This window comes from Paralichthys olivaceus, chromosome 15, assembly GCF_024713975.1.
Source record: "Paralichthys olivaceus isolate ysfri-2021 chromosome 15, ASM2471397v2, whole genome shotgun sequence".
NCBI classification, from domain to species: domain Eukaryota; kingdom Metazoa; phylum Chordata; class Actinopteri; order Pleuronectiformes; family Paralichthyidae; genus Paralichthys; species Paralichthys olivaceus.
This window is the reverse complement of record NC_091107.1, coordinates 21,954,776-21,968,531: the sequence shown is the minus strand read 5'-3', so window position 1 is coordinate 21,968,531 and position 13,756 is coordinate 21,954,776. Positions and strand designations below refer to the sequence as shown.

Below are 13,756 nucleotides of genomic sequence, written 5' to 3'. Positions count from 1 at the left end.
GACTTGCAATTTGTCGTCCAACTGACGGACACCGTTATCCCTAATCAAATGGTGCCAGTGTGGTTTAGAAGAAAATATATAGGCACATAGATAAAACAAATGTGATCCTGGTAGAATTCTGTAAATAAATGTGTGGAAAGGACAGAATATACAAACAGCATATGTAGAAAAGAGTTGAAAGATGAGGGTGTATTCCTTTAACACGACACCATGTGTGTGTGTTTGTTGTTTGTGTCGTATCACTACATACTGTATGAGAAGGTACTTCTGTGGCATTTTCTCACTGTAAGTGACAGCCAGAGCCAATAACAGCAGCTCAGTCACAGCAGCATTGAAGGAGAGCATGCATTACAGCCACGGTTCAGTCTGCAGTAATGTGAAAAGGAACAAAGTGACATGTGTGAGAGTGTACATTCACAACCTATCCACTTTAATGAGTCTTAATGGGTCGAAGGATCCATATTGCATTGTCCACTGAATAAACTGTTTTCTCCAACAATATATCTTCCGGTCCTTTTAGTGGCCAACAGCCAGGGGGTTCAGTGGACACTGTTGAATAATTGATGTAGTCACCACAGAGTTGAAATGGGGACTGAGTCTTGCAGTGCACAAAATAAAGGTGAGACTTGAATTGACAGGGTACATATATTAAGTAAACGACCACAGAGGCCGTTCATTTACAGGCTGCTACTCTACACAGCTCTTACTGATGTCACCATCCCTGTCGGACGATTTATCGGCATACACTGTGGAGGCTTCAGCACCTCCCATCATTCAACCGTGAGACGGTATTAGAATTCATATTAAACAGTGACAGGGAATCCGACAGCGACTGAGTTTACATTTTGTTAATTAAATTCAGCCTCAAATTAAGGCGGTGCAACCTTACATTGTTCCAGTATTTCCATATTCCTTCCATGTTGCCTCATGTCACTTGTCACTTCTCATAACGAACAGTGAGGTCCCTTCCTGCATCATCAGCCATAACAGTGGATTTGCTCATGTTCCTGACACCAAGTGAGTGTTGAAAGTTTAAATGGTGCACCAAAAAAAAAAAAAAAAGCAAGTATCAAATGGCAAGGCAGGCTGCACTGCAGATTTGAAATCTCTTAGAAAATGTGGTTTAACTCAGGGAGAAGGCTGCTCACTTCAGTTCCTGTACTAACAGACACAAACACTATCCTCTGAGGGAACGGTCCATTATCGCTGGTGACAGACATGAAAAGCAAACGGTGAGGAGCTAGTCAGGGAAATGCCACTCGGTGGGAAAAACATTTAAGATTCTGACTGCCTGTGAGAATTTCTTTGGCCGCCCAAACATCTTGCCTTTTCATTAGTGCAACTCAGAGAAATGTCAAGTAAGATAACCCATTATCTTTTCCTGTTGATAATACACACACACACACACACACACACACACACACACACACACACACACACACACACACACACACACACACACACACACACACACACAGCTCTCTGGCTGTGGATGTCTGTATATTACACTTGAAGTGTGATTCAATTGCTTCATTTGTCACTATTCTTGCTCCTGAAGGTGGGGTTTCTATATGGGGACATTATTGTGGCAAAGCTATTGATAAATGTAAGCCTCAATCTGTGTGTAATCAGTTTTGTGAATGTGTAAAGAAAACATCTTCAGATCTGAAAGTGTATTTATATCTGTAAATGTGTAGACAAATCTGTTAACGCATACATGGAGATGATTGGCTGACAGGCCCTAAGTATTTCGTTTCGAGAGCTGAAAATACAAAAGTCATCAGTTTCTGCTCAGACGGCCTCTCGATTGTGTGAGTTTTATCACACTTCTGCTGTGGCTGATCGCAAATGTGCAAATTATTGATGTAGCGACATGTCTGTCTTTTCAGTGGCTGCAGCCTTCATACCACTAGGTGGCGGTAGCAGTTTGTAGTGGCTGTAGCAGGGTCCCACCAAACTCCATTCAAAAATCTCTGAATTTAAAATTTCCCTTCTCAACACATATTTGTCTGGTCTTGAAAAAAAAATGCTAAGGGCCTGATCTACTAAAGGTTTGCGCGTGTGAAAACGTGTGCAACTTGATTTCACTCACAAAATAACATGCAGGCTGATTTACTAACGGTGCATACTGAGGATTGCGTGCAGAATAGCAAGCGCTGTCCATTTAGTACGTTTGCCTTAATGAATATGCAATATCGGGCATTTCTACCCGTGGGCGCAACATATTGGGAGGAGTGGATGTCAATACTTTATTTTAGCACACGCAATGTGATTTACAAAGCCTGATAAACGCACTCAGAACACATTTAAATACGACTGCCTCTACCACGTTTGCACCTGTTATCATTTGCGCAATTATTTTTAGTAGATCACCCACAAAACGCCCACCAACCTAGCGTGCAATCTGTTATAATGCACACGTATGCTTACACAGATTTGTCTACACATTTACAGATATCGTTACACTTTCAAAGCTGAATACACACACACTTATATTCTAAATGCAGATTTGCAGAACCAGATTCCACATTCCTAAATCTCATACATATTTGGAGATTATTTTACACGTTCACAAATCTGATTACACACAGACAAATTGAGACTCACATTTGTCAATAGTTTTGCTACAATAATTACTCCATATTTCTACTGCTGGGGGAGTTTCAATCCACATCGTAACATATTGGCATATCCTCTATGATATTCCTTCCAGTGAAACAGAAAAAAAAAAACATGTTGACTGTCTTCAGTAAAATTATTCAGTATTTTTATTCCGCTTCTTTTATGTTCAGTTTGTCTGTCCTCAGGTTTCACTTCTCCCTTTCTTATTTTGTGACTTTGTGAACATATTCTGAGTGAAGATGAGGTTGCACTGAACAAAAGAATATCATCATTTTGTACTGCGATTCAATAGCTGGTATCGTCACAGTGCTAACTGCGACATGGACATGTCTCTGCTACAGTTTGTATTACACAGAAAGGTGAAAATATCGCCGAAGGCCAAAGAAGTGCCATATTCTATGTATGTAAAAATCATAAAAGTGGGTGGAGACCCCAGAAGGATGTTACAGACTGTAAATGGTACCATCTGGTCAGTGGTCATTAAAGTTGTCCGTTTGGAATGTAATTGCCATGCACTTCAAAGGAATGGCTTTGACTGGTAAATATTGAGGAACCAACTGACGGAGAGCTGGCTGAGGTGGTGCATGGCTGGTTCTGGATAATGTCGAGAGAGGGAGGAACAGCTGTGCTGTGAGCATTCATGTCATGTTGGAGACTGAACATCTGATTCTATAGAGAAGCAGCGCATGACTCACACTGCTGAATGCTCCGTGGGAAGCGCAGAGCCGACACAATTAGAAACAGAACACACATGCACGCACACACATAGAAGCGAGCAGAGCTTCTTGGCTCTCCTTCAGACTGCGACGCTCCGACAACACAGAACCGACCAAAACCAGCTGTGGCCCCCACCCAACATCATGGTGGTTTAGAGCTGGGTCCTGTCAGGCCACAGATTGCGAAGCTTCAATCCCTGAATTCTCCAAGTTTAAAAGAAAACAACGCCTCATAGTCAAGAGATTAAAGTCTGACTATAGTCAGTGATAATCAGCTAATGTTAACACAAAAGCTACAGATTCATACTCTGCCAGAGGTAAATAACTATTGCGCACGTAGGCGAATATTCATATTCAAGTGTTGCCACATGTGTAGGCGTAGGGGTCCAGTCACCTTTACAATAAAGGAATCCTGCAGCTTACCCTGGCACATGTGTTTGGTGAATTACCTTCGGCAATCAATGCACGGTAATCTGTTAAGAATTGTTGTTTAAATCTTAGAATTTACACTGCTCTAACCTATGAATCTACAACTTTGCCATGACTCCTCATAAATCCATACTGGGCTTATTAACTTGGCACATCTGTGGCTCCAAACAGGAACTAAAGATTGTTCTTCATTAACCCAACAATCCTGTTTACACTGACCGTACCTGTGGATGAGGCACCAGAATACAGGGTTTTGACGTAAAAGTCCAATGTAATAAAAGTAAATAAAATAAAATAATAAACCTTTGTGGCTTACCTCTTGGTGAATGGTGCTTCCATATGATGTTGGCCTCGGGTCGACCCACCGCCAGACACATGAGATTAACGTCGCTGCCCTCGTTCACTGTGACGTCCTTTGATATGTTGGTGATCCTGGCGGGTACTGAGGGGAGACAGAGAATGATGATTGATGCTTTATATCTTAATTAATGACACACGGGCAAGGGGCTCACCATTCCACGTGATCAGAACAGTGATGAGGTTAAAAATGACCCCCCGGGCTGGGGACTCAATTAGTATGAAATTAGCTGACAAATTTGGCAATTCTCTGGCTCACTGTGGTGTTATACGTGATTGATTATATCCTTCCTCATGCATCTTTGCCAAACTGCTCATTAGACAAGCATCAGACTGGTTTGGAGTAAGACATGATTTCATTTGTCTGAGTGGAGCGCTTAGATCTGTGTGTGTGTGTGTGTGTGTGTGTGTGTGTGTGTGTGTGTGTGTGTGTGTGTGTGTGTGTGTGTGTGTGTGTTCTTGATTAAATGCTCACTGTCAGTGTAGCCTCAAATCAAGGGTCAGAAAAGTATCTTGGTCAACTGTTTCATTTAGGTCACTTTCCAAATACCACACAAAAACTTGCTGTTGACATGCAACCAGTATTCAACACTAACCTACTGATGTGATTCAGTTGAACTATTAGCGCCTCTGCAATTCTATTGTTGGTCAAATTAGATCAAGTACGCTGTCTCCCTTTACTGGTGGTGTTTGCTCCATTTCTCTTCAGGCATTCACAAAACTGGATAATATCAATGCGACTGATGACAAAATGTAGCATGGGAAGGATAATAACACGCAACATTTATTCCAAATAATTCCAAGGACCAATGCTGAGATGAGCCAATTAATAATACACCCCATTAATGCCGGCTGACTTTATTTTCTTATTCCAATAATCAGAACTTCCTCATCGGACACAGGAACATGGTTTTAGAAATAATATCTATAAAGTCATGTAATGAAGCTCGGTGTTATGTTGTGTTTAGGCTCATTTATTTACATCTCTCTCTCTCACTCTCTGGCTGTGGGTGTAGGTTTAGCCACGATCTCAATCAGCCAATCATGGCGCTACTTTAAAACTTTAAATCTGTTCTCCTCTCTTTCGCTCCCAGTTGTCATTTTGGTGATTTGCTGTGAACCCCCTTCACCACATTCACCTCCAGTCATCATATCCACATCCACTCCTCATTACATTCTCATCTTCAGGATTCTCTTCATCCCCTCACAATCACCACCGCCAGTGTCCAGACTCCAGGGAAGTTTCCTCTACATAACCTCACCCACTCCAATCATGATAACTTCATGATGGGGTCTAAGACACTCAATTATATCACATTTAGTTCCCCTCTAGGTGTGCATTGCAAAAAAATGTTTTAAACTTTCAACGAAGTGTCTCCTGATTGAAATGTATGGTGCACATTCTCCCACAATGTACCAAGAATGCAGGTTATTTTAATTGGGACCTTTTTAAGTTGAAGCAGATATGTCATATTCATTCATATATTAGTTGAAGGCTGATCTTGATCAGACATTGGGGCAAAAAGTAAATTCAAAGCCTTGAAATGTTCAAATCCAGGGCATTATTTATTTTCATGAGACATCAAAACTTAGATGCTAAGTTAAATGATGAAAATTCACTTTGGGCAATAAATTGATGTCATCTTTGAGAATACATTTTTTAGAAGAAAAATATACACCAGGTGAAATGTAGTGTTTCACTGCCTTCTCTGTCATCACTGACCTGGACCAATAACCACACTCGGCAGTGATGTCAGTATGCTGGAGTGGGTTTCCTCATCATTGCAGCAAGGTGGGAGGTAACGGCACTGGAGGTCAGCAAAATAAAGATTTTTAGGGGGTGTTAAGTTTCTCTCAAAGTAACAGGATTTTGCTTTCCCTTCCTGCAGACCCCCTGGATATTTAAGTGTCTACAACAAAACAGGCAAGTTATCGAACGTTCATTTTTAAAGTTTAGGCACTGTTGTTGCCTTTTATGCAAATTCTCAACCGATTCTATGTCAAAAGTCAATAGAAAGTTTCCAACTAGTGGATACAAAGTGTTGCTGTGTTTCTTTTAAAGTGGTAAAATACTGTTGACAAACTTAACGGATGTTCAATAATTTAGCAAATTGCACATGATGTGGCACACAGTTCTTTTAGTTATAGAGCATCCTCTGCAACACTTCACTTTTTCTATGCTGTGTGGAAACTATACAAGTCAGCTGTGCATTCACCAAGCGCAGAGCTTCACCAAGTCTCTTTTTGTGCATGTAACCTGAAAATTGCCATATGATCAAACATGCACCAACTGTTTAGAAAGTAAGATGACTCTCGGATAGAAAAATAAGTATTTTTTTTTTTATATTTTTAAAACGTTTTCTCTCTTTTTCTCTTTATTTGATAGACATGGCCATGTCAGTGTGTGTTGAAGTGGATTTTCAGTTTATTCCTGAAAACCTAAAGACCAAAAAGATCTCATTCTCTAACACTCAGTTATTGGCAACAAAACAATGTTATTTTGAACAAATCGTGGTCCTCAATGGTGGAACCTTGAACAAATAATCATTTGTTCTCTGGACTGATTCAGAATAAGCATGACACGGTGGGTTCAAGTATCAAAATACTCAACATATTCTTCAAACAATATTAGAAATGATTTAGCATAAGACTTGGGTATTCAATTCATTTATACAGGTATGAGAAATCCATACTTCCCCCTTCATCTTATTGTGTGCAAATGGAACATCCCACGTGAGACAAGACCAGTCACTCAGTGTATCAGGGCAGTAAATTGGCTGGAATATCAAACCACTCAACAACACACTGTTTGCAGGATGCATAGCGATGGGGTAATGTATCATAATTCTCATCCTGATCTCATTCATCTTGTTTGTAAAGCTGCTTTCGGCTGCACTGCACGCCGCGGCTCCTCTGTATTTTCTCCACAGGAGGTGCATGTGTGAGCGCAAATGTCCGAGTGAGACGCTCCGTAGTCTCTGTCTCTTAACATCCAAAAGGTGACTTGAAGTGATTTTCAAACTGCTCTAAAGACTGATGCCGGAGTAATGATGTGTATTATGTGCTAAACACTTTCTTATATTCCGTGCAGCAGGCCCATTCAAGCAGCTATGAAACGGGCCAGGGGATTTCCTGCCAAACCTGCATAGGAGCAGAATGAGGTGGAGAGGCTGTTGCGCAATCGTCATCTGTCTCCACAAATTAGACAAATGCCACAGAACTAATGTGGTAATGATTCATTGAGGGTAAAATGCAACATGTGGTGCCTTTAAGAGGCTCTAAATGTGGAGGGATGAAGCACGGCAGTTTGAGGACACAGCAGGCACCACTTTCTCAGCCACGCTGACCTCCGGCAGAGATGAATGAACAAGCATCTGTGTGCAGAGCGGGTGATGGCTCCTCCAGCTTGATAATGCCAGTGGCCAGGTGATTAAAAACACAGCTCCCCTGCCGCCGGGGCTGCTGCTGGTGGATGTGACTGGGGGCTTGGGGACACGTCAGTCTTCATGTCGGCACAGCCAAGGTGTTACAGCCAGTAATTAATTAGAAAATGGAATCAAAAGGTTGCCCAAAGAGGAAACGGATGCTCTCCCTGGGTGTTTATTTAACATCAGGCCTGATATGATTCCTTTGTAATAATATGTAGATATATATAAACTATCACTGTGTCTGTAAATGTGAGAAGACCAGAAACAGGGCAGAAGTACAACAATGTGTTGTAATCTACTATAAGCAAAAAATACATGATTGTGTAGTATACCTTGTACCGTACATTGTTGTCTCTCAGAATATGAATAATACATTTATGGCTGTTGGGTTTGAAGGGTCAGAAAAATTCAATAAAAAGTTTAAAAGCAAGTTTGAAAAGTTGGGGAGTGCACACATGTATGCACAGGAAAATAAAGAAAATACAAGTTTTATCTTATGAACTCAATGTGTATAATGTAATGATATATATTATAACATTTGATGGTTCTCAATGATATTGATACAATAACATGTATGCAGAAATAGTCCAAATGATATGGTGGTGAAAACACAACTATATCAATCAATCAAATCTATGGGAAGATTAGGAGAAGAGAGCCGGGGTGGAGTGGCTGTACTGTGCACTTAACATTAAAAGTAGAAGCACAGCGTACTGGGCTTTGTTGTTTACATGGCCTGTGGTATCTCAGGACAGTGTGAAGTACCTACATTATCTGACTGTTTTCTTTCACTTTGTTATCTAATGCCCTCTTGTGCTAAGTCGGCTATTGTCATGGGAAGCTTGACTCGAGCCGTTTCTTTACTTCTCTAATTTTTGTATACATGACGTTTTGTCCTGTTGACAAAGGTGGGAGGTGTCAAGAGGACAGGAGCCATGATTATTCATTCATTTATTAATCAATTATTTTTAATTGCACATTTGTTTTGTGAATCAAACGAGCAATATCTGACAGATGAGTGACTAGAACTACAGCCTCAGGCTCCACTGATATGAGATCAGTTCTAATATTTTATAGCCAGAGCTAATCACACAGCTCATCTACATCTGTGCTTTTATTTTGATATATTGAGGTATAAACCTTGAGGAAAAGCTCAGTGATTCATTGAAATGATTATATGTTCTGCAATTTATATTGTCATTAATGTCTTAGTTAAGTTAATGTTATATTGGAATTTTGTATATGAAAATCAGTTTAATAAATATTGTTTGTATGTACCTTATTGAGTTCTGCAGGCATTGTCAGGCCAACAGATGGAGCAAACTGTCCTGAAGGGGGGAGGATTGTCGTGGGGGACTGGGGTGTCAGGTGTGACTGTGTTGCGGTGGCAAATGGTTTGCGTGGCTCACAGGTCAGGTGGGAGCATGTCCTTTAATAGAATTTTGCTTAGGGCAACAGGTAAGTCAGGGTCGGCTCTGATCTTACTAATAACCTCGGTCAACATGTGTGACATCGTTTCCTCTCTGCTAACCAAGGGGCAGTGTTCTCTGAATAAGATCTGCAGCTTGTCTGCGCAGTTTAAAACAGTGTACTGAAGCAGGAAAATACAAGATTCTGCATTGTCACTTGTGAGTGTGTCAGTCTGAGTGAATGAAAATATTTTGAAGATCACCATAGAACTGTTTTTTTCCCCCTCATAAGGAATGCAGAGAGGTGAATATGTTCAGGCAGAAGGCAGCAAGATGCACAAGGGAAACTTTCAGCACAGGAGAAACAGGCAGCACAGTCATGAGGCAGAAAAGGCCCTGATGTTCAGCTACAACTGCAAAGTATGATTTAGTCTGCTCTATGTCCCCATTGGTGTGGTAATGGAGCTGTAGGTTGTATGAATCTGCTTGCCTATCTATAAAAGTCACTGCACGGTATGTTCTGTATGTGATGTATTATCCCTGAGTGGTTAAATGTTTATTATTTGTAGCTACACAGGCTGTACAATCTATAACAACATGCCTGTCTACCAAAAAGGATTACAAAGGGCTGGTTGGTTTGTAGCTGGACCTGGTGTGGTCTCTGTCTGGAAATGTAGTATGGTAAGAAGAATAATCCAACGCTGCCTTGTTACTCTGTATATAAGATGGGAACTATAGGGCAGTTTCAAAATGTTTGGGGAATTTGTAGAGAAAAAGGCTAAGAGTCTGCTACCACACTAGAGGCTCTCTGAGACTCCAATGCTCAGATAAACCAACCAGTAGACAAAAGAATGTCGTAACAAATGATTTCATGCCAAACCATCCAGCATCCAGTGGTTACAGAATCGTGTTAGTCTCCACCAAAGATGTGGACCAAGCTTTAGATAGAGACTTGCATCCATAGAGCCATGTCACTAGCTTGGCTGCAAACTATAAATGCAAAATGTTATCCTGCAGGGATGAACGTCAACACCTTTCAAGTCAGAGGGCATTGTGTTCTCCAGGGAAATCTTTTTTTTCCACCAAGGAATTCAACTATCTGGGGCCTTGTTTATATTGACAGCGTGAAATTGAGTGAAAACTAAGGCTGAAGACCTCTAAGGTTAATTATAAATACATACATTTAATAAATAATAAATAAATTTCAACCCTCTTAAATGGTCATGGGTTATGGATAATGAGCAAGGGAACGGCTGCAGAAACAGGGAGACAAAATATGATGTTTTCTTGACAGGATGACTGGGCTCACCATTAGTGAAAGGAGGAGGGGCTCAAGAAACTTGAGTAAACATGTTTCTGCTAAGGTGCTTCCATGACCCCCCCCCCCCCTGCGTGGAGTTGTTTCAGGCAGGTCTCAATAGGAGGAGGCCCATCATTATTATTATCATTGATTGAGATATTTTTTTGTGGAAGCTGGATACCTTTTTGTTTAAATGGATGATTGAATGATGCAGAATTCAATTGCAATATTCACCATGCCAACTGCTTCTCCTTGTTCTTCAGATTCCCATTTTTCCCATTGATGACATGGTAGTGTACTGTGCACAAGAGTTTATTCCGATACACACCTATTATTATTTCTTATTCATACTTTATATCCATCAAAGCACTCAAGCAGCCACAAGTATGATTTTGCAAGATTTTAAACACCACTCAAGACAGCAGCAAGCACTTTGAATCACAGCGGTATTGTAATAACAATGAACAGGTCACACCAAAAAATATATCAAGCCAAAAATATGGAACAAATATAAAGAAAGAAGCTGTGCTCCAGATTGTTCTAAGGTGAATGTGAACCTTTGACATCTCACATCAAAGCCTCTGCTCCTGTGCCAACATTCACCAAATCTATAATAGATGCTAACTCATCTTTCATAACAAATTACTATGCGACTGAAACATCAAAGGAATCACTGTCAAGTGAGTTTTCCAATCTGTCATCTCATCTTGGAACAATAGACATTCACGACAGATATCATGGTTACATTCAGTGTTCTTGTCAGTGGTTATTGTTAATTCAGAGGCATGCCCTACTCCAGGAGACGGAAGAAGAAAGAGCTCCAAACCTTCCAGCCTGGGAAGTGTGATAAAACACTTAGGGGGCTGCTCATGCTTTGGTGTGGTAGAAATAAACTAGGTTAGATTTTCCCACTGGCTGGTAGAAGGCACAAGCGGCAACACATGCCTTCAAACTGCCAAGCTTTCTCAGTTCAAAAGCAGCTTTTCATTTGGGACCCATTGCATCTTGTGTTCCAGGATCCAGTCCAAAGCAATGACAGCGGCACTGAAGTGAAACCAAATGGCAGAGTATGATGCACTGCATAAATATACTACCTTGTGATCAGCATGAGAACAGAACCACATACATGCTGGCTGAGATAGCTGTGCCTTTAATTCCTTGTAAATCCAGACTACCAGCCATGTGTTCATTGAATTGATGAGCTGACAATGATGGGTGGTAGTGCTGGTCCACCTCTTTCAATATTTCCTGACTCATGCACCTTTAATCTGTTACTATACACAGCCAGAATTCTGCATTATGTTTTTGGGTTGTCCATCGGTCGATATGTCGATTTGTATGTACGTGCGTGAATGTGATATCTCAAGAACGCATTGAGGGACTTTCCTCAAATTTGGTACAAACATTCACATGAACTGACTGGATTTTGGTGCCTTAAGGTCAAAGATCAAGGTCACGTTGACCTCACGTTCCTGTGAATGTTATATATTAGGGCTGCCCATAGGGGATTTCATTACATCTTTCACCATTCAATTGAGCTGATTAGAATTTGGTGATCAGAGGGCAAGGTCACTGTGAATGTCATATATCTTTTGATCAGATTAGATCAATGGTCACAATGATCTTCTATGACTCTGGAAAACAAATTAAACTTTACTGGTTGGCAAAGACATACAAATGCAGTGTGGTAATTCTAGTGTAGATCTTAATTTAATCTCATACAATCTTAGTAGATTACAATAGTGTATCCTTCCTTTTTCCATCTTCCTAATCATGGATTCATGCTAATCCACCTCGCACATTCTCATGTCTAAATGCATTAGAAAATGTTTCTGTAGCCAACATTTGAGTGTGTTAATTTACTTAACATGCTGAAAGCAGCCTCAAGATGAGGAAGTTTAACTTTCAAGTGGAGGGCAAAATTATGACCATCAAAATCCCATTTCAGTTGAATGAAAGCAAAGCAACTGCTAAATTATTAATTCAAAATGTAATGGCTTGAACTTCAGTGTATCTCTAACCTAAGTGAAGCCGTTCAGTCTCTCCTACAGTGATATACTGCATTCACTGTAATAGTGGTAATGTCCACATATATCTGTGTCTTGAAGTTAAATTCATTTTATGACCAATTGAATAATGATAGTGGTTAGGGTTCACAGCAGAAGGAAAAAGTGTCACCTATGATTTTAAGATGGAGGATGAACAGACTAGTTTTGCATTTTCCTCCAGTATTAATCTCTCTAACTTTTGTTTTTGTTGCTTCTGCTGGGGGTTGGAATTACAGGGTTTCTATCTAAAGTACCTGGGAAGCTCAAAACCAAATAAGAAAACTATAGCAACAAGTTTGGATCTTCTGTCAAAGTCCTTCTGCACTGTGGGAGTCCCACAGAACTCACTGCCAGCACACAGGCTGGACTTCAATCAAAATCACAACAACAAAAAATATTCAAGGACTGCCTTCTTTTCACTTGCATGACAAAATCAGACACCTCCTGTCTCAAAACGTTGTAGAAACATTTGTCCACATCTTTGTTAGGTACAGACTTGATTAATGTAAGTCTGTATAATCAGGCTCCAGCAGTGAGTTGTTAGAGACTCTGCAGCTTGTCCGAAATGCTACAGCACATCTCCTGACAAGAACCCGGAAAGGAGATCACATTTATCCCATATTAGCTTCACTACATTGGTTTCCTTTTCAATTTAGAATAGAGGCCATAAGTATATAATATATAATAATAATATGTCACCATCATACCTTAAAGAGCTCATAGTACCATAAGACCCCACTAGAGTACTGCGCTCCAAGAATACAGGCTTACTTGCCCCTAAAGTCTCTAAAGCCAGAGCTTTCAGCTATAAAGCTCCTCTCCTGTGGAATCATCTCCCAGTTTCAGTGAGGGCAGAGACACTTTCTATGTTTAAGAGTAGGCTTAAAACCTTCCTTTTTGATAAGATGCATAGTTAGAGCCGGCTCATGTCTGTCTTAGATCTGCTATTAGTTATGCTGCTATAGATCTAGAACGTCAGGGGACACATGACACATGGAGTTTCTCTTTCGTTCATACATTAATGTCTCATCAATACATTTTACTGAATTGACTTCTTCTTCTTGAGTCCTGGTGCCATCTGGATGCTGATCATGGATATTGATGATGGCTGGTGGTGGATCATGATGGCAGCTGATCATGGACTATGATCACAACAAGACTGCTTGATATACAATACTCACATATTCTACCATTACTGGCAATAACTCCTCCATTTCACTTGCTCCCTTCATCTCTATCAGATATTTACTTATGTATAAATACTTTAAACATTGACAAACATTCGCATTATGTTTAAACTGTTTCTTCTTGTCAATGTTGTAAATATTGTAATTTGTTGACGTGTTCAGTCACTAGAAGCATCTATTGCACTTCTGTCCGTCCTGGGAGAGGGTCCCTCACATGTGGCTCTCTGAGGGGAGAGCCACATGTGACCACCAGCTGTGCA

The 13,756-nt window shown here is 40.5% G+C and overlaps 1 protein-coding gene and 1 long non-coding RNA gene across 4 annotated transcripts in view; one reads left to right on the top strand and one right to left on the bottom strand.

The window, feature by feature from the left end:
• Nucleotides 1-13,756, bottom strand: part of opcml (opioid binding protein/cell adhesion molecule-like) — a 291,135-nt gene that overhangs the window by 48,418 nt on the left and 228,961 nt on the right. For all 3 annotated transcript variants that reach the window (XM_020085436.2, XM_069509961.1, XM_020085435.2), the window contains one exon: nt 4,084-4,209. In XM_020085436.2, coding sequence (XP_019940995.1) covers nt 4,084-4,209 — 126 coding nt within the window. The remainder of the gene's footprint in view (nt 1-4,083; nt 4,210-13,756) is intronic.
• Nucleotides 10,948-11,939, top strand: LOC138404833 (uncharacterized). The gene is made up of 2 exons (XR_011238597.1): nt 10,948-11,158; nt 11,278-11,939. It is a non-coding gene; the product is annotated as an uncharacterized lncRNA (long non-coding RNA).